Source organism: Pipistrellus kuhlii, unplaced genomic scaffold, assembly GCF_014108245.1.
Source record: "Pipistrellus kuhlii isolate mPipKuh1 unplaced genomic scaffold, mPipKuh1.p scaffold_m20_p_5, whole genome shotgun sequence".
NCBI classification, from domain to species: Eukaryota; Metazoa; Chordata; class Mammalia; order Chiroptera; family Vespertilionidae; genus Pipistrellus; species Pipistrellus kuhlii.
The window spans coordinates 80,911,527-80,937,309 of NW_023425551.1; the positions used below are offsets into that span (position 1 = coordinate 80,911,527).

The 25,783-nt window shown below is 38.0% G+C and overlaps 1 protein-coding gene and 1 non-coding gene across 2 annotated transcripts in view; one reads left to right on the top strand and one right to left on the bottom strand.

Moving 5' to 3' along the window:
* ILRUN (inflammation and lipid regulator with UBA-like and NBR1-like domains) overlaps positions 1–25,783 on the top strand; it is an 87,058-nt gene that overhangs the window by 17,929 nt on the left and 43,346 nt on the right. Inside the window, exon 2 of the mRNA XM_036415339.2 lies at positions 23,714–23,868. Coding sequence (XP_036271232.1) covers positions 23,714–23,868 — 155 coding nt within the window. The remainder of the gene's footprint in view (positions 1–23,713; positions 23,869–25,783) is intronic.
* LOC118706295 lies at positions 5,100–5,203 on the bottom strand. Its single transcript, XR_004983996.1, has one exon. It is a non-coding gene; the product is annotated as a U6 spliceosomal RNA (small nuclear RNA).

Below are 25,783 nucleotides of genomic sequence, written 5' to 3' on the forward strand. Positions count from 1 at the left end.
GTTCATTAGATTCCACATATAAGGGCAATCATGTGATATTTGTCTTTCTCTGATGGACTTATTTTGCTTAGCATAATATTTTCCAGGTTCCTTTATGTTGTTTCTTTTTTCTAAATATATTTTTATTGATTTCAGAGAGGAAGGAAGAGGGAGATAGAAACATCAGTGATGACAGAGAATCATTGGTCCGCTGCCTCCTACACACCCCCTATTGGGGATTGAGCCAGCAACCCAGGCATGTGCCCTTGACTGGAATCTTACCTGCCCCTTATCAGTCTATAGTCCGACGCTCTATTCATTGAGCAAAACTGGCTAGGGCCATGTTATTTCAAAGAGTAAGAGTTCTTTCTTTTTAATAGCTGCATAGTATTCCATATGTAATGTACCATAGCTTTTTAAAAAATATATTTTTATTGATTTCAGAGAGGGAAGAAGAGAGCATGCACAGAGAGAGATAGAGAAACATTAATGATGAGAGAGAATCATTGATCAGCTGTTTCCTGCATGCCCCACACTGGGGATTGAGCCCACAACCTGGGCATGTGCCTTGACTGGAAATCGAGACATGGCCTCCTGGTTCATAGGTCAACCCTCAACCACTGAGCCATACTGGCCAGGCTGCACCACAGCTTTTTTATTGAGTCATCTACTGTTGACTGGAACTTGGGCTGTTTGCAAATCTTAACTTTTTATAAAAGCACAGTCGGTCCTTCCACCTTCATGTCATCACAAGATGGCTGCCACAAGATGGCCGGCAGGGGAGGGTAGTTGTGGGCAATCAGGTCGGCAGGGATGGGCAGTTGGGGGTGAACAGGCCAGCAGGGGATGGCAGTTAGGGCCAATTGGGCTGGCAGGGGAGGACAGTTAGGCATCAATCAGGCCAGCAAGGGAGCGGTTAGGGGGCTATCAGGCTGGCAGGCAGAAGCTGTTAGGGGCAATCAGGCAGGCAGGCAGGCAGGTGAGTGGTTAGGAGCCAGCAGTCCTGGATTATGAGAGGGATGTCCAACCGCAGGGTTTGGGCCTAAACCGGCAGTTGGACATCCCCCAAGTGGTCCCTGATTGGAGAGGATGCAGGCTGGGCTGAGTCCCTTCTCCCCCTGTGCATGAATTTCGTGCACTGTGCCACTAATTGTTATATAATCATTCACCTCAGTTATCTTTATGATTGCATAATTTACATATAAATATTTTATATAACAAATGTATTTGGCATTGTGATTGGAGGTCAATATCTTTTAGGTGATTAGTCATTTTGCCTTCATTTATTGAGAAATTTGGATATCCCAATGATTTGATATTGCTATCTTTATCATGTATCAAATGCATATACCAGGTATAAAGATTTAGAGTTGGCCTACATAGTAATTGTTAGTTTCATTCACCCATCTCTAATTTTAGTTATTTGTAATTTGGTTAAGTCAGCTTTCAGTGTTTATGTTGTTTTAACTATTTAAATGTTTATTGACACTTGAGCTATTAGTATACTTGGATTCCTTTTCTGCGTAACTTTTTGCTGTCCCAAGGGTAATAATTATTTTTGATTTTTGGTTTACTGTGTGTGTATACACACACACACACACACACACACACACACACATTTGGGCTTCTTTTGTACTTTTTCCCTCTGTTGTATTGGTATGTATGTTTGGTTTTCTGTAGTTGTAATAAGAGCTTTAATACTTACTGAAAAAGTGATTTTAAAGTGAAGTATATTTTCCTCTTATTTAATTTTCATTTTACTTATGTTATATGTGCACATAGTTTAAAGAGTAGAGTAGTACTATAGGCTTGTTAAAAGGAACAGGAATTCTAAACCCCCTTTTCTTTATCTCCAGAGGCAGTATATTTCAGTTCTTTTCACTGACTTTTGAGTTTTTACCTCTCTATTGATTTCCCCCCTAGTTTTAATTATTATCTGTTGACTTTCCACAGGGCAATGAGGATTTTGTTCTGGGTGAGCCAGTGTGGTGAAGAGCAAAGTTCAGAGCTTCTGTTATTACTATTTGTGTGACCTTTGGCAACTTATTTACCCTCTCCATGCCATGGTTTCCTCATATATAAGGACAGTGTCAGTATTTATCTGAGGATTAGACAAATTAACATATGTAAAAGATTTAGTTTCACTCACCCATCTCTTATTTTAAGTATTTGTAACTTGGTTAAGACAGTTTTCAGTGTTTATATTGTTTTATCTATCCATCCATCTCCCCACCTGAGGATATTTTTCCATTAATTTTTAAGGAGAGTGGAAGGGAGAGGGAAAGACAGAGAGAAACACATTGATTGGTTGCTTCTTGCACGAGCCCTGACCAGGAGGAGCCTGCAACCAAGGTGCATGCCCTTGACTGGAATGGAACTCGGGGGACCTTCAGTCCGCAGGCTAATGATCTGTCCACTGAGCCAAACCAGCCATAGCTGTTTTAACTACTTAAATTTTTAAAAACAATTGAGCCTTTAGAGTACTTGGATTCATTTTCTTCTATGCACAGTCTTTTGCTCCCCCAGCATAATTATCTTAATTTTTGGTTTGCTCAGTATCTTATATATATTTTTACCAGTTATTCTCAAACTCCTTACCAGTTGTGAATCTCTTAATAGAGTGCAGATACTTTAGGTGTCCTCTCAGTTTCATCGTTGTGAAGAAGTCTCTTCCAGAGCATTAGACCTACTCTGATCTGAACTGGTTGTGCTGTTGGTCTGTGGACACATCTGGGATTTTTTTCACACTCTCCCCCATTTGTTAGAACCTCTGTTTCTTGGATCCTACTTTTATATTTTTCATGATAGCACGGAGGAGATAAAATTTGAGACTTTTGTATTCTGAAAAAATATTTTATTCTAATGCTTAGTTGATATCCAAGGTTTGGTTAGGTAGCAGTTTCATGGTTGGAAATACGGTTTTCAGGATTTTGTAGGTACTGATCCTTTGTCTTTTTTTCCTTCCTAGTGGAAATGTTGAAATGTGATGCTGTTCTGATTCTTTGTTCTTTGAATAAATCCTGTTTCTCCTCTCTCTGGAAGCTTTGGGTAACATTACTGTGCCCCTGAGTCCTTACATTTGATGTTGATGCATTTAAATGCGTATTTTCAATGTTGTGCTCAGCTTTGGGGAGCCCTGTCAGTCTGGAAACTGCCCTTTTGTTCTTGAAAATTTTCTCAAATTAATTATTTGGTTTTCTTCCTTCATTTTCTCTGTTTTCTTCGATCTTCCATTTTTCAGATATTGGACCTTTTGGACGGGTCCTCTTTTCATCTTTTGGTAAATTTTTTGCTCAGTTTTCAGGGAGATCTCTTCAGTATTCTTCCAAGTTGCATTTCTGTTTGCTTGATTGATCTGTTTAATGTTAGATGCTTTACCTAAAATATATGGTGGTTCTTTGCTACCTTCTATTTTAAGAGGAGGACACAAGAAGTGGATTGGAAGCTCTGAGCCTGACTAGGTTTTGTTAACAGAGGGGTTAACAGCCCCACTCATTTCCCCCAGGGTGGGGCAGTCACCAGGCCCTGCAGTGTTTAGATTATATTAGGGGATCTAAGGTCTAATGGTTGGGTAAGGCAAATGCATAACCTCTCCTATTTTTATTCATATCTTCACTTTCACTTGAAGGGTAACCTGATGTTGTTAATTCCTAAACATTTTGGAGATCCTCATTTTAATTTAGGTTATTTCTTTATGTTTCTCCACTGTTGGCCAAGGAGGATTCAGCTTGTTCAGGTTGGCTAAGTTATCACTTGTCTTCTTCACTTGTTTACTTTGTCCCTGTGAATTTGTAAATTAAAAAACATTTTTATTTTAGCTCATTTGAGCTGCTGTAACAAAAAATACCATCGATTGAATGGCTTACAAACAATAATAGAAGTACTTCTCACAGATCTGGAGGCTGGGAAGTCCAAAATGAAGGTGCCAGCAGATTTGATGTCTGGTGAGGGCTCAATTCCTGATTAATAATAGATGGCCTACTTCTCCCGGTGACTCCACATGGTGGCAGGGTTGAAGGAGCTCTCTGTCATATTCTTTATAGGACACTGATCCCATTCATGAGGGCTCCACCCTCACGACCTACTCACCTCCAAACACCCTATCTCTTAATACCGTCAATTGGGGCTTAGGTTTTCAACAACTTGTAAGGGGGAACACAAATATTCATTTAGCCAATGACACAATTTTAGGAGTGTTTGGGGAGAGAGCTGAGACCAATGATGCAGTTTTTAATTTGAAGTTGAAAGCATTGGATTTTCATAAATTTTTTTTTATCCTGCCTTTGTATTCTTAGTATGATATATGTGATTGTTTTGATATTTTTCCTTTTTTTTTATTTTTTAGAGAGGGAAAGGGAGAGAGATATGGTGGGATGGGCACATTGATTTCTTGTTTCATTTACTTATTCATTCATTGGTTGCTGCTTGTATGTGCCATGACTGGGGATCAAATTCCCAACCTTGGCCTATTGGCATGACCAACTGTGCTACCTGGCCAGAGGCCAGTTGAATAATTGATCAAGTTATAGTAATAGCTTTTACCTGAATGATAAAGAGCAAATTATAAATGGCTATTTCTGGCTGATGGTATTACTATTGGTTTTTAATTGCTTTTTTATACTTTAATTCTTTCTTTTTCACTTTAATTCCTAAATGTTCTTTTTTTAAAAAGATATATTTTATGGATTTTTTACAGAAAGGAAAGGAGAGGGATAGAGAGAACATCTACGAAAGAGAATCATCTATCAGCTGCCTCTTGCACACCTACTGGGGATGTGCCCGCAACTCAAGTACATGCCTGTGTCGAACCCGGGACCTAGGCCGACGCTCTATCCACTGAGCCAAACCGGTTTTGGCTAATTCCTAAATATTGTAATGTATATGAGTTACTTGGTAATTAGAAAAATATAATACCTAAACAGAAAAAAATTGTTAATAATTTCCTTGGATAAAAATCGGCTCTAGGTGTTCTTTCATTTTATCCTAAATCTTTCAGAGTTGTGCTATGTCCTCTGCCTTTTTTAGGTAAACATAAACTACAATAGAAACACTAATATTGAAGTTGGACGGGGAATTGTAATATTCATTCTGATCTATCCCCCAACTTAATTTACTTATTTTTTAAAATGGAACGCTTCACAAATTTGCATGTCATACTTGCAGAGCCATGCTAATCTTCTCTATACCATTCCAATTTTAGTATTTGTGCTGCTGAAGTGAGCACCCAGCTTTTTAAAAAATATATTGTTTTTATCGATTTCAGAGAGAAAAAGGGAGAGGGGGAGAGAGAGAAATATTTATCAGCTACTTCCTGTACAACCCTTACTGGAGTCAAGCCTGCAGCCAGCATATGTCCTGGCCGGAGAGCGAACAGATGACCTCCTGGTGCATGAGATGGCATTAACCAACTGAGCCACACTGGCTGGGATATTCCCCGATTTCTTATTTTCAAGAATCTCAAAACTATAAAAGAGTTGGAAGATTAGTACAATGACTACCTGTATAAGTGACATTTTGCCATATTTGCTTTATTTTTAAAGCACCTTTATTAAATTATAATTAACATCATAGATGAACTCATTTTAAATGGATAATTGAATGATTTTATTTATCTATCTATCTATTTATTTATTTACTTATTTATTTTAGTTTAGTTTATAGAACTGAATGACCCTCATTACACTCCATTTATATATTTTCATCACTCTAGTAAGATTTCTTCTGCCTGTTGATGGTTAATCCCCCATTCTCAACCTCAGGCAACCACTCATCTTTTTTTCTGTTTCTAAATAGTTGCCTTTTGTCTACTTTATATCAGCAGAGTCATATATGTGGACTTTTGTATCTGGCTTCCATCATTTAGTATAAACGGGTTGTTTGTACTTTTTGGCTATTATGAATAAAACTGCTGTGGCATTGTGTTGCAAGACTTAGTGTGCGTGTGTGTTTTAATTTCTTTTGGGTAGATACCTAGGAATGGGTTGCTATTTTGCATAGTAAAGTTTTGTATTCCCACCAATAATGTAGGAGAGAGCTCTCTATGGATTTACTATCCTCCCCCCCACCCCCAGCCATTTGAATTAAATTGCAAACATCAGGACATTCACCCCTTGGTCCTTAAGCAAAGGGCATCAGCCTACATCTGCGGTCGGCAAACTGCGGCTTGCGAGCCACATGTGGCTCTTTGTCCACTTGAGTGTGGCTCTTCCACAAAATACCATGGACGAGTCTGTTTTGAAGAAATGGCATTAGAAGTTTAAGTTTAAAAAATTTGGCTCTCAAAAGAAATGTCACTCATTGTACTGTTGATATTTGGCTCTGTTGACTAATGAGTTTGCTGACCACTGTCATAACTGCAGTATCATAACTGCAGGGATTTAGCATGTAAACAATAGGATTGTATATTATACAGTTCATATCTAGATTTTCTATTCCCAAAATGCCCTTTATAAGCCCCTCTCCCCCAGTTTAGCATCTTAAGCATTTAATATTACAGTGACATAAGGGAACTGTTCTAGATTCAAGACTACTAAAAAGACATGACAATTATGTCATTGACATTTTTTTGAATCCAGGCCACTTGTACTCTATAATAGAGTTTTCCATATTGTTGATTATTTTGTCACAATTAGATTCAGATTTAACTTTTGTCTTTTTGCTAGAAATAATACATAAATGATTCATTGTATCATATCAGGAGGTATGTGCTAAATTAGAGTATTTGGTTAAGATGATGGCCACCGGTTTTTCTCCTTTGTAATTAATAAGTAACTGTGAGAGATTGTGAGAATATCTTTTCCCCCCAGCAATATTTCTTCCATCTTTTAAAAATATCAATTTTTCATTCTTTTCTGAGTCATTTATTGCATAAGTGGTTGTAAAAAGGTAATTTCCTAATTCTATTGCTCCTTTATTTATTAGTTGGTGGTCTCCTGTAAAGATATTACTGATTTTTAAATTTTTTTTATTAATTTAAATATTATTTTTTGCTAATTTTTTAAAATGGAACTTATCAAGTTAGAGCCATGAAGGATTTTATGGTGAAAAAAGCAAACTTTAGGTTATTTTTTGGTATATTGTAACAGTGTAGACTTGTGTATTTGCATTACTCTTTAAAGAGAATGATCTCCTTGAATTTGTGAAGCTTGAAATACAGAAACTCCTTGGTTGAGTTTCCATTATTTGGGATGTTTGCTGCTTTTCTCTGAGAGATTACTCTTTTTCAGGAAGAATCTGAAAAGACTATGTGCAATTTTTTTCTCCTTAGTTTTTATTAGTTTTTCTTTGTAAAGCAAAATGGATAGTCCCCTTTTCCCCATGTTTCTTTGCATGGCTTTTTGATTGATTTTTTTTTATAGTAATTTATCTGGTGTTAATTATGCAGCGTCATGCAACGTAGCCTATTTTTAAGAATCCTTTTCTTCTGTAATGTATAAGAAATGTCATAATTGGATGAGGTGTTTAACCTGGCTTGTCATCTGAATAGCTCGTTGTCCAGAACATTAAAACATTAACAGAGTATGTGAGAATGTTTGCAAGTATCACATGACTTTTAGAGGAAATCTTCTATAAATGTTGTCTTTCTTGTTTTCTCAATGATTACTTCTACTAATGACAGCAGTCTCTGATGTATTTATACTGTAATTTTATTAGTTTATAAAGGAAAAACAGGCTCTAGCTGGTTTGATTCTGGTCAGTTGATATGATGTGTTGCTCTCTCTTTTAAAAAAAATCTTTATTCAGATCATTACAAGTATTCCTTTCCCCACCCCCCATAGCTTCCCTCCACCTGATTCCCCACCCCATCCCATTCCCCTATCCCCCACCACTCTCTTCATCGATAGGTGTAAGAATTTTGTCCAGTCTCTTCCCACACTCCTCAAATCCCCTTCGCCCTGAGAATTGTCAGTCCACTCCCTTTCTATGTCCCTGATTCCATTATATTCACCACTCCATTCTGTTCTTCAGACTTTTTATTCACTTGATTTTTAGATTCACTTGTTGGTAGGTGTGTATTTGTTGTCTTTTTGTTGTTTATAATTTTTATTTTTACCTTTTTTTCTTTTCTTCCTCTTCTTAAAGAATACCCTTCAGCATTTCATGTAATCCTGGTTTGGTGGTGATGAACTCCCCTAGTTTTTTCTTGTCTGTAAAGCTCTTTATCTGCCTTTCAACTCTGATAGCTTTGCTGGGTAGAGTAATCTTGGTTGTAGGTTCTTGGCTGTTAGAGTAATCTTGGCTGTTCATCACTTTGAATATGTCTTGCCACTCCCTTCTGGCCTGCAGTTTCTGTTGAGAAATCTGGGTGCTCCCTTGTAGGTAACTAACTGTTTTTCTCTTGCTGCTTGTAATATCCTCTTTTTGTCTTTTGCCCTTGGCATTTTTCTTATGATGTGTCTTGGTGTGGTCCTTGGGTTCCAATTGTTTGGGGTTCTGTGTACTTCCTGGACTTGTACGTCTATTTATTTCACCAGGTGGGAGAAGTTTTCTGTCATTATTTCTTCAAATAGGTTTTCAGTGTCTTGCCCTCTCTCTTCTGGCACCCTATCATTCTGATGTTGGAATGCTTGAAGTTGTCCCAGAGGCTCCCTACACCATCTTCAACTTTCTGGATTCTCTTCTCCTTGCTTCTCTGGAGGAGTGTTCTTTGCCTCTTTGTATTCCAAATCTTTGACTTGATTCTTGCAATCCTCTAGTCTGCTGTTGGATCTCTGTATATTTATTTCAGTCAGTGTATGCTTAATTTCTAGATGATCCTTTTTCATATCCTCGAGGCTCTTGCTGAATTTATTGGCTTTTTCTAGAAAATTCTTGAAAAACTTTATAACTGGTTTTGAACTTATTTATTTATTTATTTTTATTAAGTTATTATCTATATACATATTTTAACATTGCCCCCCCCGTCCCATACATGCCCTCCCTCCCCAGAGTTTTGTGTCCATTGGTTGTACTTATATGCATGTATACAAGTCCTTTGGTTGATCTATTATCTCCCCCAGATCTCCCTACCCTACCTGCTGTAATTTGACAGACTACTTGTTGCTTTACTGTCTCTATATCTTTTGGTTCATCAGTTTATAATGTTCTTTATTATTCATAAATGAGTGAGGTCATGTGGTGTTTCTCTTTCATTGACTGGCTTATTTCACTCAGCATGATGTTCTTCAATTCCATCCAGGTTGCTGCAAATGATGAGAATTCCTTCTTTTTTATGGCAGCATAGTATTCCATTGTGTAGATGTACCATAGTTTTTTGATCCAGTCATCTGCTGATGGACTCCTAGGCTGTTTTCAAATTCTAGCTATTGTAGATTGTGCTGCTATGAACATAGAGGTGCATATGTCCTTTTTGATTGGTGTTTCTAGTTTCTTGGGATATATTCCTAGAAGTGGGATTACTGGGTCAAATGGGAGTTCCATTTTTAGTTTTTTAAGGAAACTCCACACTGTTCTCCACAGTGGTTGCACCAGTCTGCATTCCCACCAGCAGTGCACGAGGGTTCCTTTTTCTCCACAACCTCGCCAACACTTGTCGTTTGTTGATTTGTTGATGTTGGCTATTCTGACAGGTGTGAGATGGTACCGCATTGTTGTTTTGATTTGCATCTCTTGGATAATTAGTGACTTTGAGCATGTTTTCATATGCCTTTTGGCCTTCCTTCTGTTTTCTTTTGAAAATATTCTATTTAGGTCCATTGCCCATTTTTTAATTGGATCATCCATCTTCCTTTTATTTAGTTGTATAAGCTGTTTGTAGATGTTGGAGATTAAACCTTTATCAGTTTGGTGTTTGGAGGTGACCAGATGAGGCCCAAATGTTATCAGTGGTAACATTTGCAAATATGTTCTCCCACACTGTGGGCTTTCTTGTTGTTTTGTTGATGATTTCTTTTGCTGTAAAAAAGCTTTTTATTTTGATGTAGTCCCATTTGTTTATTTTCTCTTTTAGCTTCCATTGCCCTAGGGGCAGTACCAGTGAAGAAGTTCTTTTGGCATATGTCTGAGATTTTGCTGCCTGTGGATGCTTCTAGTATTTTTATGGTTTCCCGTCTGATGTTTAAGTCCTGTATCCATTTTGAGTTTATTTTTGTGTATGGTGTAAGTTGGTGATCTAGTTTCATTCTTTTGCATGTATCTGTCCAATTTTCCCAACACCGTTTATTAAAGAGGCTGTCTTGACTCTATTGTATATTTGTGCCTCCTTTGTCAAATATTGTATTAATTGAGCATAGTGATTTGGGCTGATATCTGGGTTCTCGATTCAATTCCATTGATCTATATTTCTGTTCTTGTGCCAGTACCAGGCTGTTTTGAGAGCAGTGGCTTTGTAATACAGCTTGAAGTCTGGTATTGAGATCCCTCCTACTTTACTCTTCTTTCTCAGGATTGCTGTGGCTATTCGTGGTCTTTCATTGTTCCAAATGAATCTTTTGGAGAGTTCTTTCTAGGTCAGTGAAATATGCCGTTGGTATTTTAATGGGGAGTATATTGAACCTATAGATTGCTTTAGGAAGTATGGACATTTTGATGATGTTGATTCTACCAATCCATGAACATGGTATGTTCTTCCATCTGTTTACATCTTCCTCTATCTCTTTTTTTAGTGTCATTTAGTTTTCTGCAAATAGGTCCGGTTTTGAACTCTATCCTCCATTTCTTTTATTTGTGACCTGTTTCTTTGTCTTTGCATTTTGGCTGCTTCCCTGAGTTGATAGAATGGCTTTGTGTGCTAGGTGTAACTCTCCCCAGTTATTTGAGGTGGACACTCTTGGTGCCCCCCCTTTGTGTACTACATGTACAGCCTTGTTGTAGTTAAGTCTTGATTGTTGTTAGTATCACTGGGAGGAATTGACCTCCTGGCCCATTGGCTGTGAGGATGGGAGAACTTCTGTGCTAGAGACACCCTTATGAGAGAAGATTTGCTTCAGTGGGGCTTTAGTGCTCACTGAGTCTGCCCTGTGAGTGTGTCCCTTATGGATCTGAGGAGTTGTAATCTGGATGGTCCTACTCTGACCCCTGGGTACACTGGCTCTTTGATCTCCAAAGAGGTGCTAATTTAGCTTCTGCCTGAGGCCACCCAGCAGGAGCTACACAGAGAGATCTGCAGATTCCTCTTTGTTTGGTGTTTGGAGGTGACCAGATGAGGCCCAATTGTGAAGCAATGCAAGCTGCTGTGGGGCCTTGGGCCTTCTTTTGAATGTTCTGGGTCTCTCTGACTCAGCTGCAATTTGTTAGGTAATTTTAGAATTCAAAGGACCAGGCCATTCATATGCAAAAGCCTCTATACTAAGCTTGGATGGGGCGGAGTCTCAGGGCGGAGCAAGCAGCAATGGCTTTGTGGGGTGGGATTTCAGGTCAAAACAAGCTGCAATGGCTTTCCATCAGCCCTTCCTTAAGAGGCCCCTGGGTCTCAGTGTCCCGAGGTAATCGTTTCAAGCACCTCTGAGAGAAAGCCACCCTTGAGTTTTACCTGCTGCCAGACAGTCCATTTTCTCCCCGTATGAGTCTGGATCCCCAGAATCTCTACCGGAACTGGAGTTAGAGCAATTGGGAGCTTTTGTCTTTCTCCTGATTGAGAACGCCAGCCCCATACTCAGTTGCCAGCCCTCTCCGCGTACAGACGCCTCTGTTCCTCTGCCTTCCTCAGCTCCTGTGAGTCTCAGTGTGCTTTCCTCTTTCCTTCTAGTTGTAGAATTTCCACTCAGCCAGCCTTCCTATATTTCTGGATGATGTCTGTTTTCTCTTTTAGTTGTAGTTTTGAAATTATTGTACAAGGCAGCAGTTCAGGTGTTTACCTATGCTGCCATCTTGGTTTCTCCCCATTGTATTAGTTTTTTGTAATTGTAATAAATAACCACGAACTTAGTGGTTTAAAAAAACACCACTTTCTTATTTCAATTATGGAGTTCAGAAGTCCAAAATGGGTCTCTCTGGGCTTAAAATCAAGGTTTTACCACATCTATATTCTTGCTGGAGAATCCATTTCTTTGCCTTTTTCTGCTTCTAGGGGTCACATCTATATTCTTGCTGGAGAATCCATTTCTTTGCCTTTTTCTGCTTTTCTATTCCTGGATTTATGGTGGTCTATGATCTCATTACTCATTCTTGAAAGTCAGCAGGTTATACAAGTTTTTCGTGTGTTTTTTTAATTTTCATTTGTGTGGTTTTAAGCTTTTGTTCTTTAAAAAGAAATCTTTATTGCTGAGAGTATTACAGATGTCTCTTTCTCCCCCCCCCCCCCCCCCCCCCCCCCCCCCCATTTCCCATGTTCCCTGGCCTTCACTGTCCCCTATTGTCTAGGTAATGCATATATGCATATAGGATCTTTGGTTAATCTCTCCTCCTCCCCACACACACCCCTTCATTCTGAGATTCGTCAGTCTGTTCCATGTTTCCATGTCTCTGATTCTATTCACCAGTTTATTTTGTTCATTAGATTTCTTGTTCATTTATTTTTATCTTTAAATTATTGATAGATATGTATTTATTGCCATTTTACTATTCATATTTTATATATATATACACACACACACACACACACACACACACACACACACATATATATATATATATATATATATATATATATATATATATATATATATATTTCCCCTTCTTTCTTCTTCCCCTTTTTAAGAATACTCTTCAACATTTCATGTAATACTGGTTTAGTGGTGATGAACTCCCTTAGCTTTTTCTTGTCTGTGGAGCTCTTATCTGACCTTCAATTCTAAATGATAGCTTTTTGGGTAGAATAATCTTGGTTGTAGGTCCTTGCTATTCCTCACTTTGAATATTTCTTGCCACTCCCTTCTCACCTGCAAAGTTTCTGTAGAGAAATCAGCTAACAGTCATAAGGGCATTCTCTTGCTTGTAACTAACTGCTTTTCTCTTGCTGCTTAAGATTCTCTCTTTGTCTTTAACCCTTGGCATTTTAATTATGATGTGTCTTGGTGTGGGCCTCTTCGTATTATTCTTATTTGGGCATCTCTGCACTTCCCGGACTTATAAGTCTATTTCTTTTACCAAGAAGTGGACTTTTCTGTCATTATTTCTTCAAATAGGTTTTTGATATCTTGCTCTTTTCTTCTTCTGGCATCCCCATAATGCAAATGTTGGTACTCTTGAAGTTGTCCCAGAGGCTCCTTACACTATCTTCATATTTTTTAATTCTTCTTTTTCCTCTTCTGATTAGGTTTTTTTGCTTCCTTATATTCCAAGTCATTGATTTGATTCTAGAATCCTCTACCATTGAATCCCTGTAAATTATTCATTTTAATTAGTGTATGCTTAATTTCTATGCTGCTTTTTCATGTCTTTGACATTCTCACTAGTATTCTTTTAAGTCTTACTAAGTACCTTGAGACTCTCATTAAGATCCTTGAGCAACCTTGAACTTTTGAGTAGTTTGTTTGCTTTCATTTCGTTTGTTTTCCCCTGGAGATTTCTTTTGTTCTTTCATCTGTGACATGTTTCTTTGTCTCTGTGACGCCCCAGGGAATCACCAGGGTGGAGTGAACAGTGTGAGATATGCTGATAAAAACTAAGATATAGCTACCTGTGAACTCTGTGATGGGATAGGTTCCTGCATAGGAATAATGACCCTGAGAATACCCCTTTCTGGGAGAAAACTTCCCCCTAGTTCCTGCTCTGGTGCTAGACAGTCCAGTTCCTCCCTGTTTGTCCCTGGATTTCCCCAGTGCCGCCTCCTGGTTCTGAAGCCAGATTGTGTGAATTTGTGTGCTTTTAAGAGGAACACCTGGCACTCTTGCAGCCTCTGTGTCACTCAGCCACAATCCCCACTTGAAGTTATGGGAACTTCTCTTCCAAGCTCTGGAGCCCTGAGCTGGGGGTCTGGTGTGAGGCTGGAACCTTCTGCTTCTCTTGGAAGGCCTTGGAGATATTCCTTCCGATTAAAAGAAATACCATACATGGGTGCCAGACAAGCCTGTACCACATCGCTGCCCCTCCTACCAGTCTCAGTGTGCTGCTTCTTTACTTTTCTAGTTGTAGCACTTCCATTCAGTAAGATTTTAGGCAGTCAGGGAGTTCTGAATGATGGTTGTTCTTTTTTAGTTGTAATATTTATATTGTTGTGGGAGCCAGCATTTACCTATGCTGCCATCTTATTGCTTATTCCTCTGGCTCTGCCTTCCTTTTCTCTCACACTCTTTAAAAGTGAAAGGGAGAGGGACAGAGTTAGAAATATCTGTGAGAGAGAAACATCAATCAGCTGCCTCCTTCACTCCCCCTACTGGGGATGTGCCAGCAACCAAGGTACATATCCTTGATGGGAATCGAACCTGGACCCTTAAGTCCACAGCCTGATGCTCTGTCTTCTGAGCCAAACCGGGTAGGGCTCTCTCACTCTTAAGGAAGTGATCACCTAGATTATCCAGGATAATTTTCCTGTTTTCAGGTCAGCTGACTAGCAAATCTAATTTCCTGTTGCCATGTAGCATAACATGTTTACACATTATAGGGATTAGGATATTATTGAAATGTTGACAGTGTTCTAAAACATGGTTTTTTACCAAAATCATTGAAATGTACAATTGAAATAGGTGAATTTTATGCTACATAAATTTTTCTTTATTGATTAATGTATTACATTTGTGTCCTCATCCCTCCATTAGCCTTCCACCCCCCTATGCTACATAAATTTTACTTGAATGAAATTGAGTGTGTTTTTTGTTTGTTTTTAAAAACATTTAGATGTTCTCCTTTGCTTTTAGGATTAAGTCTAGATTTCTTAATGAAGCCATCATGTACATGAAAAGGTGTTTAAGATCATTGGTAAATACAAATCAAAACCATAGTTAGATATTACTCTACATTCATGAGGATGGCTGTAATGAAAAATAAAAAAAGAAATTTAAGTGCTGGTGAAGCTGTGGAGAAATAGGGAAAACTCATATATTGTTTGTGGAAATGTAAATAAAATGGTTCAGCTACTGTAGACAGTTTGTCAGTTCTTAAAAAAATTAAACATAGAATTACCATATGACCCATAGTTCTCTCCTAGTTATCTGTTCAAAGAAATAAGTACATATATATATACCCACACAGACACTTGTATATGAATGTTTATAATAGCATTACTCATAATGGTCAAAATGTAAAACCCGGCTGGTGTGACTCAGTGGTTGAGCATCGACCCATGAATCAGGAGGTAATTGGCTAAGTCCCAGTCAGGGTACATGCCCAGGTTTCGGGTTTGATCCCTGGTGGGTTATGCAGGAGGCGGCTGATTGATGTTCCTCTCTCATCAATGTTTCTTTTTCTCCCTCCAACCCCCCTCTTAAAAAATCAATAAAAACATATATATATATATATATATATATATATATATATATATATATATATATATATATATATATTACAATAAAGATAGAAACACCAGATGAATGGATAAACAAAATATGGTATATATACACAATAGAATATTATTCAGTCATCTGCTTCCATTTGGGGTGAATCTTGAAAACATTTAAAGTGAAAGAAGCCAGACACAGAAGGTCGCATATTGATTTTATGATCCCTTTTATAAAAATTATCCAAAATAGGCAAATTTATAGAGACAGAAAACAAATTAGTGGTTGCCAGGGGAGGAAAAATGAGGAATGAGTACTTAATGGATATAGGGTGTTCTTAATGGTATAAGATGATAAAAAAGTGTTGTAACTAGAGAGAGATGGTGCTTGCACAGCATTGTGAATGCACTAAATGCTACCAAATTATATACTTTTTAAAGTAATTGTATGTTATATATATTTTACACCAGCATTGGTTTTTTTTGTTTGTTTGTTTGTTTTTTAAGGAAAAATAGTTTAATCCTGACATATTATCAAAGTCACTTAGAAACTAAACTTCTGCCCTGCCGTTGTGGCTCAGTGGTTGAGCATCAACCTGTCAACCAGAAGGTCATGGTTCAATTCCCAGTCAGGGCATCTGTCTGGCTTTCGGGCTTGATCCCTAGGAGGGAGTGTGCAGGAGACAGCCAATCAATGATTCTCATAATTGATGCTTCTATCTCTGTCCTTCTCCCTTCCTCTCTGAAATTAATAATTAACATTTATATATGTATGAAGCCAAACTTCCTTTTAAAAAAAAAAAAAAAACACACACACACACACAAATTTCCTGGGTTTTTTTTGTTGTTGTTTTTAAAATATATTTTATTGATTTTTTTACAGAGAGGAAAGGAGAGGGATAGAGAATTAGAAACATCGATGAGAATCATCGATCAGCTAGCTGCCTCTTGTACACCCCCTACTGGGGATGTGCCCGCAACCCAGGTACATGCCCTTGACCGGAATCGAACCTGGGACCTTTCAGTCCACAGGCTGACGCTCTTTCCACTGAGCCAAACTGGTTTCGGCTAATTTCCCTTTTTTTGATCTGTCATCCTCAGTTATATCAGTCTTATCATTGCGTCTCCTGAGGTTCCCAGTAGATTCCTTCATGTTCCCAAGATGGTTGTAGTAATTCTGTGCGCTTTTTACATTTACCTTCTTATTATAAACTTTTCAAGCCTATATGAAAAATGTAAAGAATCGTAGTATGTATACCCTCATGTTTACCATCTAGATTCAACATGGTTAACGTTTTGACCTATTTTTTTTCTATATATAAAACTTTTTGTCATTTGAAGGTGGTAAACTTCATGATTCTTCACTAGTAATTATTTTAGCATGCTTCTCCTAAAATAAGGACATCTTCTTATAGAACCACATACTAAGATACTGAGGTACTGTACAAAAATTCTATTCTAATAAAAATGTCCAGTTCATATTTAAAGTTATTCAGTTGCTCCCAAATGCATATTTTATAACCTTTAAAAAAACAAAACCCAGAATCCAATTAATGACTTAAAGGAAAGATAGTTTGATCCTGACATTTTAGCCAGAGACACTTAGAAACTAAGCTCCTGCAATGCCTGGATTTCTGTGTTCTGTGTTGCACTTGGTATGTCTTTTTAAATCCAGAACAGTGCTACCACCTTGCCTTTTCATGCTTTTTTTTACTTTCTATTGAGAAAGGTTTAATTGCTATGATAGAAGGACCAGTTCTAAAATGTAGTAAGATTAGTGGGTCAATAAATAGCCAGGAAAAGAAGAGATAAGAATAATCTTGGACTTACTAGGTCTCTAAGAAGTGTATAAATGATGGTATGGTCCTGGCTGGGTAGCTTAGTTCTCAAGCATATCAAACTCACAGCCCATAGGCTGCATGCAGCACACAATGGATATTTTTACAGCCCAGCCAATATAACTCTATATAAGAAACGTTTTAATAAAAATTTTGTAACTTAATTTTTACAATATCCTGTTATATGTAATTATTAATAACAATTACAATGTTGGATAATGGCTGATTACTATAATTGTGTTGCATTCATTTCCCTTAAGCACCTTAACGTGCTCCATTTCTCTCCACTAATACTAGCAGCAAATATTTTAGCAGCTGATTGCCACGCCATTAGTCTTGTATTGACTTGTTTGGTGTGTGCAACAGGAAATATTTCACTTTCTGAGAACAAGGAAAATAGGTTTATTTGCGTTATGCTTATTTGTGCAGTCATTCTGTGTCTGGTAAGTTAATGTTCAATAAAAATACTTTTTATTTAAATCTTCTATTTATGTTAATGGTTACTCATTTATTTTAGTCTTTTATATTTAGCATATTTTTATCAAAATCTATGTTCTATGAAAATTGAAGCTTTTACATGGCCCATATAAACTTACACCTTCTTTATTTGGTTCGTGTTAGCCTTTGAGTTTGACATGCTTGGCTTTGTTGGTTAGGGCATCGTCCTGATAGGCCAAGGTTTCAGGTGAGATAACTTGGTCAGTGCACATACAGGAACCAATGAGTGAATGCATAAATAAGTGGAATAACAAATTGATGTCGTCTTCCCTCCTCTTCTCTCACCCCCTTCTCTCCACCCCTTTCTCCCCCCCCTACACCGCCTCTGCCTTCTCTCTCTAAAGTCAATTTTTAAAAAATATTGGTGAGACCTTAGTTCCTCTCTCTCTCTCTCTCTCTCTCTCTCTCTTTCTCTCTCTCTCTCTCTCTTAAAATATATATATTATTGATTTTTTTACAGAGTGGAAAGAGAGAGGGATAGAGAGTGAGAAACTGATGAGAGAGAAACATCTATCAGCTGCCTCTTGCACACCCCCTACTGGGGATGTGCCCACAACCCAGGTACATGCCCTTGACCGGAATCGAACCTGGGACCTTTCAGTCTGCAGGCCGGTGCTCTATCCACTGAGCCAAACCAGTTTCGGCCTTTGTTCCTCTTAATGGAATTTTCCACAAGTTCTTTTTTCTTAATGTCTTCACATACTAAATAGTATCCATGTGTTAATTTTTAGGTTTTAAAATAGTGAGGGTTTTCTTTAGCCCATTTTCTATTCATCTTTCAATGAAATTCCCATTTTCTTTTTAGGTCATAAAAGTTACAGTAGTCTTAAGTACATATTTTTGGGCCCCTCTTTTTGGTCTTCCATGTTAGATTCCAGTTGAGTTGATGTTGGAAAGCTCTAGTAAGAACCACTATCTGCTTTGCTGATCCTTTTTTTAAGCCATGTTTTTCTTCCTCCTAATCCTGGGGAGGGAAGCTTTGGGATGAGTGTTGCTTTATGCCCAAAGATGTTATTATCCATGCTTCATTAGATTGGATCACTATTCTGCTTTCCCATTTTAATTTGTGACCAGACAAGATGGGTTGTTTTCTCTTTCTCATTATTTGTATCATTTTGAATTTCCTAATCAGAGAATGGAAATAGAAAGTATCTAATTATATGTCCTTGAAAATCTGAGCTAATACTCAGACTTCTGGCATTTCTTTTTTTAATTCTGATTTCCTGACTTCGACTTTTTTACCACCATGTTTTTGGGTGATGTTCCTCACTGTATATTCAATATATAGATTACTTTATAAGACCAATAATATGACTTATATATGTATACAGAGTACAAAAATAAATGTTCTCTTTGTAAATACATGCAACATTATTTGACCACTTTCAAGAATTCAGCTTAACAAGAAGGTTAAAACTATTGTGTTTATAGAATTCACAATGGAAATGAATATGTTCTTAAGAAAATCAGATGTTCAGAGTGTTACTAGATAATTAGAAAATTCCAGGTAAGTTAAAAAGTATTATGTTTTTGAATATATATGGTTCAAAATTATATTAATAACTGATTCTATAATAAAAATTATAAATAATAGTAAATTTTACTAATAGCCAAGAGCAATTAGTAAATTATTTACCTGTCAGTTCATCTGTGTCTTCATAAAATGAAGGTTAGGCAATATTGCTTTTAAGTTACAAAATTGCATTTCATTGGGGAACACATATCAACATCACCAAATTCGTTTACTCTTGAATTGTGTTATGCTGATAATCAGTGCAGTTGAAATTGTATTGTGCACCAAGCCCATCTTTTCAGCCCAAGTAGAAAAAGTTGCCTTGGACTGATAGTCTTGGTGTGAGAGGCAGTTGACAGTTGGAGTTTTCCTTGTTTGCTGTCCATGGTTTCCTACAAAATCTTTTCTCAGAGGCAGGGGCTTTCCCTGTGTTGCTATCTGTTATATTGTTGGTTCCAAGTAGAGTGCCTAGCACATGAATAAATGCTCATTAATTAAATATTTGTTGAATGAATGAAATACAACTGGTACATTTACACACATTGTCTGATGCAGCCTTCACAGCCGACCTTATAATGCCAACCTTGCAATATGAAATATAAGCCAGTCTTAGAATACAAAAAAACTCAGGTTTGCAGTTGAATAATCTGACATAGATGCTTAGCCACTTTAAAGCCCAGAGATAGGAGCTGCCTCTTCAAAAATGTCACTTTTAAATTTTACCATTAAAAAAAATGTTCTTACTGATTTTAGATCAAGAGAAAAGGAGAGAGAGAGAGAGACAGACAGACAGACAGACATTGATGTGAGAGAAACATTGATCAGTTGCTTCCCCATGTGGCCTGGCCTAAACTGGTGACCCTTGGATGCTCTGGACAACACTCAGCCAACTGAGCCATACTGGCCAAGGCCATTTTAACCATCTTTAAGTGTCTAGTTCTATAGCATTAAATATATTCACAATGTTGTGCAGCTGTAACCATCATTTATTTCAGCCTGTGCCTTTTTCCTCCACTGTTACACTGCCCCCTTTGTTCTTATAACCATCTGAAATCAGATTAAAACCTTTTTTTTAAAAAAAAAGCCTTAAAGGAACCTGGAAGTTTAAACTTTCAGGCTGGGCTGAATACTGAGTCAGTGTTTTTCCTTTCTCATCTTAGTCAGCTGTTTCACATAGAATTCCTTATCCTATATAATAAAAGGCAAATGTGCAAATTGTCCCCTCCAATGGGGGTTCCACCTGGAGTTTGACCAGCAGATGGGTCTGGGGGCCAACCAACCACCTGTGGCTCCTCCCCCTGCCTAGGCTCGTGCATCGGGCCTCTAGTTGGTTAATAATAGCTGAGTATGTTGTTCTGAATGGGAATACATGCTATCATGGCTACTTGATCTTTTACTGATTTGGGGCTGTTTGGTCTGTTCCTGCTGTTTCTTGACCCAGTGAGTCAGTGATCAAAATGGTCCAGGCGCAGAGGAGCCATGCACCCACATTTTTGAGCTGTGTATCTCAGAGCGCCACTGGGCTGAAGTCCACTCTCTGCTATGTACTTGGGAAATAAATTTGCTTTGTCATCTTCCCTCTGCTTTCTGCCAGAAGTCGAGTTCACTAATTTCAGTTTCACTTTGGGCTTTAAAAATCTTTCTCTGGCTGCATTACCTGTATAATATTAAGTACAAATAACAAATTTGTTGGCTTGGCTGTGGGATGAATTGGAATGTGAGCAAGATTTGAGAAGGGGAATGAATCTGTCTATGGAGAGTTGTTGGACTTTTCAACTTGTGTTTCTGCTACAGTGGTCTCAAAATTCTGTCTGATGCCAGGCAGAGCCGGAGATGAAACATGACACAGACTGGGGATGAGAATTGGCAGTTGGTCCTGAGTGCACAGTTTCTTCTCTCCCAAGTGTATTTTACAGCCAAGTGAATAGAAAGCAAGTCAGCAGGCTACTTGCTGTAGACTTGAAGCAGAAAAATGATCTTTAAAAAAAAAAAAATCCTTATCGAAGGTCATGCTTAGAGGAGGGGAGAGCGAGGAAGGGAGGAAGAGAGAGAAAGAAAACGTCGACGTGAGCAATATCGGCCCTTTATCAGTTGCCTTCCGTAGTTGCCTTCTGTATGCTTCCCTGACGTGATCAAACCCACAACCCAGGTATGTGCCTTATCTGGGAAGCAACCTTTGAGTGCTTGGGAGGATGCTGAATCAACTGACCCATTCTGCCAGGCAAAATAAATAAATAAATAAATGATCTCTGTAAAAAGTTTCAGAAGAACAAAATGAAACGGCTTATCTTTATTGCCACCCAGTCCGTAAGTGAAAGGCTGGTTCTGGATGTATTCCTAATTGTGGGAAGGAGAGGCGGGGCTTCCCAACATTGACCAATCATACATTCTTCACTTTGGATCACAGTCAGCTGGATCAGGAGGTTGCAGGGTGACTAAAGTACAAGCCTTCCCATTGAATAGTCAAGCAAATGGACACAGTTTGGCCCCAGGCCCAGCTCTGCTCCATGTAAATTTTATCTAGCACAAAGAACTGGCTCACAGCTGGTGGTGTTGTAATTCCAGGCATTACTGACTAATGTAGCAGGAGGCCACCATTGCATGACCTGAGGTGGCTGCTCTAAATATAGCCAGTCTTTCTGGCTGATGCAACCACCTGGAGGAGCAGCAGGCCCCCCAGCAGAAAAAGTATTGCCGTTGATAGCATGTCTGTTGAACGTCAGACTACATATACTATGTCAGACCTTATTTCATGCTATGTTTATGTGTAATTAAAGACAATTCACTGGACCCATTGGCTTATGGTTGGGTTATGCTTAGAAAAAATGCAATTTATATTGTTGCCTATTGTGGGGACAAGGAATGATGTCACTAGTTTGAGTAAGACCATGGGAGAAGCAGTTAATGTAATTACTGATAATTTCCTTTATCTCTATAATGAACACGGCTTACTTAAACCACTGGAGTGGCCTTTGGTTTCTGGCACTGATATACCAAGCTTTCAGCCATGTGATTTTGTTCAGTAAGGGACTCTGGTTTGTGTGCTTGGTAGTTCCTTGTGACCTAAGGGGGTTTGTGAGTAAGAAATGGTGCTTCCCAAAAAGAAAATACAAATGTCTCATAAATATGTAAAAGATACTCTCTCTCACAAGAAGAGAAAACCATTTTAAGATATCGAGATTTTTTTTTACCTATCAGATTGACAAAAATCCAAAATGTTGGAGAAATACTGTTGATCTGCAAATAGGGAAATGGACACTCATACATTCTTGGTGGTAGCATTCATTAAATGAATAACTTTTATTGAGGGAAGTTTAGATATATATTAAAACCATAAATATATACCCTTTGACCCAGCAGTATCACTTAGAGGAATTTATCCTATAGATGCACTTGCTGAGTTCATAAGCTTATTTATGGAAGAATTAAAGCTTGGAAACAGTCTCAGAAGTGGACTGGTTACATAAATAATGATGTATCTATAAAATGGACACAGATATTAAAAACAGTAAGGATGCTCATTATGTACTGACATAGAAATGTTAATGTTTAGGGAATAAAGCAAAGAGCAGTGTCTAATATCTTGCTACTTCTGTAAAAAGGGGTGAAATAATATATATTATTTGTGCATAAGGAAGTTCTGGAAAGATATTTAAGAAAGTTATATGAATGATTATGTGTGTGTAGGAAATAAGAGATAAGATGGGTATCTTTCAATGTATAGAACTTTTTAAAAATATATATATTTTATTGATTTTTCACAGAGAGGAAGGGAGAGAGATAGAGAGCTAGAAACGTCAATGAGAGAGAAACATCGACCAGCCGCCTCCTGCACACCCCCCACCAGGGATGTGCCCGCAACCAATGTACATGCCCTTGACCGGAATCGAACCCGGGACCTTTCAGTCCGCAGCTCTACCACCGAGCCAAACCGGCTTCGGCTGTATAGAACTTCTTAAACTATGTGCATGTGTTGCTTTTATTTTTATTTTTATTTTTAAAAACTAGAATGTTTTAAAAAATGGAGCTGCTTTGAATTCAGTCATAGTTGCCAGAGGAGTTCTCTTTTAATTGACTTGCTGTACCCATACTTGCTATCCTTATGAGTTAGAGGAAAATTTCTTCATATTGTAGCTGATGGTGATAATATTTGTTGCCTCTTAAAATGTTACTTTTTTTTTTTTTAATAGAGAGGAGAAGAGGGAGGAGGAGAGAGACATCTATGTGAGAGAGAAATGTCTATCAGTTGCCTCCTGCAGTGCCCCAACTGGGGACTGACCCTGCAGCCCTAGTATGTGCCTACTGGGAATTGAACGGCCACTTCTTAGTGTACAGGACTACATCTGACCAACTGAGCTACACTGGATAAGGCACTGTTTGTTGCTTTTTATGTGGGCACCTTGGGAAGAAAGTGGTGTTCAAGTTCATTGTCCTGGTGTTTTTCCTATTGTTCCTCAGCCAAAATCAATGGCTATTACAAACCCTAAGAAACTGGCTTATTTCTTTTGTTTGACAATTAGGATGATATGCTGTGAATAGGACTGAATCTTTATCTTTTCTCTTTATTTGTAGGAACCTTCAAGCAGCAATTGGCGCCTATTATGACTTCGAGAGCCCAAACATCAGTATGCCCTCTATGTCTTTTGTTGAAGATGTCACCATAGGAGAAGGGGAGTCCATACCTCCTGATACTCAGTTTATAAAAACATGGCGGATCCAGAATTCTGGTAAATGTATAATTGGCAATTCTCCTTGTCCAGTTTTCTTTTCTTTTTTTTTTTTTTTTTTAGTTGTTAAATAAATGTTTTAGAAATGTGATTGTATTACTCAGATTTTTCTTATACATGATGTAGCATTTCTTTACTGGTATGATGACCTATGTAAAATTCTGGGGGCTCAAACCCCTATAAAAGTGAAATTTTATTGACTATTTTTCAGTTCTTTATATTTCTTTTATGATTGGAAAAGTTTGGCTAAGCTATATTTTATATGATAACAAAATGTACCAAGTTGTTAATCTTTGTTCTCCTGGCTTATTTAGAAGTAACTTTCCCTTGGATGCAAGTTCACTGTGTCATGGAGCAAACACACAATTTGGATTGACCTAGAGTTGTATATGACTGGAGACATCTGTGGCTATATGAAATTTTCATTGGCTTCTTTCCCTTTTGGTTATTACAATATGGTACATTGTTAGTTTGAGAGGCAGGGTAATATAAGAAAATACCCATGTTTTTTTATATTCTTGAAATTCTTGTTTGAAGTTTGATTATCTTTACTTTGCCTAATTTCTTTCTTTTTTCCTTCCTTCCTTCCTTCCTTCCTTCCTTCCTTCCTTCCTTCCTTCCTTCCTTCCTTTTTAAAATATATTCTATTGATTTTTCACAGAGAGAAAGGAAGAGGGATAGAGAGCTAGAAACGTCGATGAGAGAGAAACATCGACCAGCTGCCTCCTGCACACCCCCTACTGGGGATGTGCCCGCAACCATTGTACATGCCCTTGACCGGAATCGAACCTGGGACCTTTCAGCCACACCGGTTTTGGCCCTAAATTCTTTCTTAATATCGCATGCTTTTAAAACATATTTTTGTTGATTTCAGAGAGGGAGAGAGAAGGGGAGAGAATCATTGATCAGCTGCCTTCTGCACGCCCCCTACTGGGGATAGAGGCCGAAACCCTGGCATGTGCCTTTGACTGGAATTGGATTTGGGACCCTTCAATCCGCAGGCCAACACTATCCACTGAGCAAAGCCAGCTAAGGCTTGCATGCTTTTAAAATATAAAAACAATCTCTTTAGTCGGCTTCTATTCATTTCTCCATAGGAGAAATGATTGTAGTATTACTAAAACCTGTTGTTACTTATCAAAAAATGCTTTGAAAGTTACTCATGAAATTTTTAAATGAGTGATGCTTGTTTAGAAATTACGAACTATTCAAAAGTTTAAAAAAATTAATCTAAGACTTTATTTACTTATAGTAAAAATGGTCTGACCTTCCATGAGTTTGTTTTAGTGCTTTTAAATATTGAAAGTTGTTAGAGTACTGTTGAAATAATTTAAATGCTGCCTGTTGAAGAACCATTTTATCTTTTGAAAACCTCTTGATATATCTGCTCATTTACTACACACTTGGATTAATGGCAGGGTTTGGGAAGGTTGACAAAAAATGGCTAGACTGTAAAACACACGTGTCAAACACAAGGCCCGCGGGCCAAATTCGTCCCGCCAGGCCTTGCAATGTGGCCCGCACCGCGCTGTCATCACTGCACTCCGCTGCGTTTCCATCACAATGACAGTTTATGACTGTTCAGTAAACCATTCGGCCGCGATTTAGGCTGGATTTTAGATTTTGGCCCCTTCTCTGATTGAGTTCTACACCCCTACTGTAAAATCAGAACCCAAAAGCGCCTGCCTTTCACTTTGATTTGGAGAAAACCTGTATTGGTGAGCCTGGCTGCCTTTTCCTTCTGTTTTTATATAGTAACTAACTTTCAAACAGCCTCTGGGTCTGTAGCCTTTTTTCTGTAAAAGGCATTTTTGTTCTTGAACCCCTCTTGAAAAGTTGGGCAACAATTGATAGAGATTTTACCTTTCAAGGTACTTTGAACAATAGTTTTTTTTATTCTTCTGGAATTTGTTCA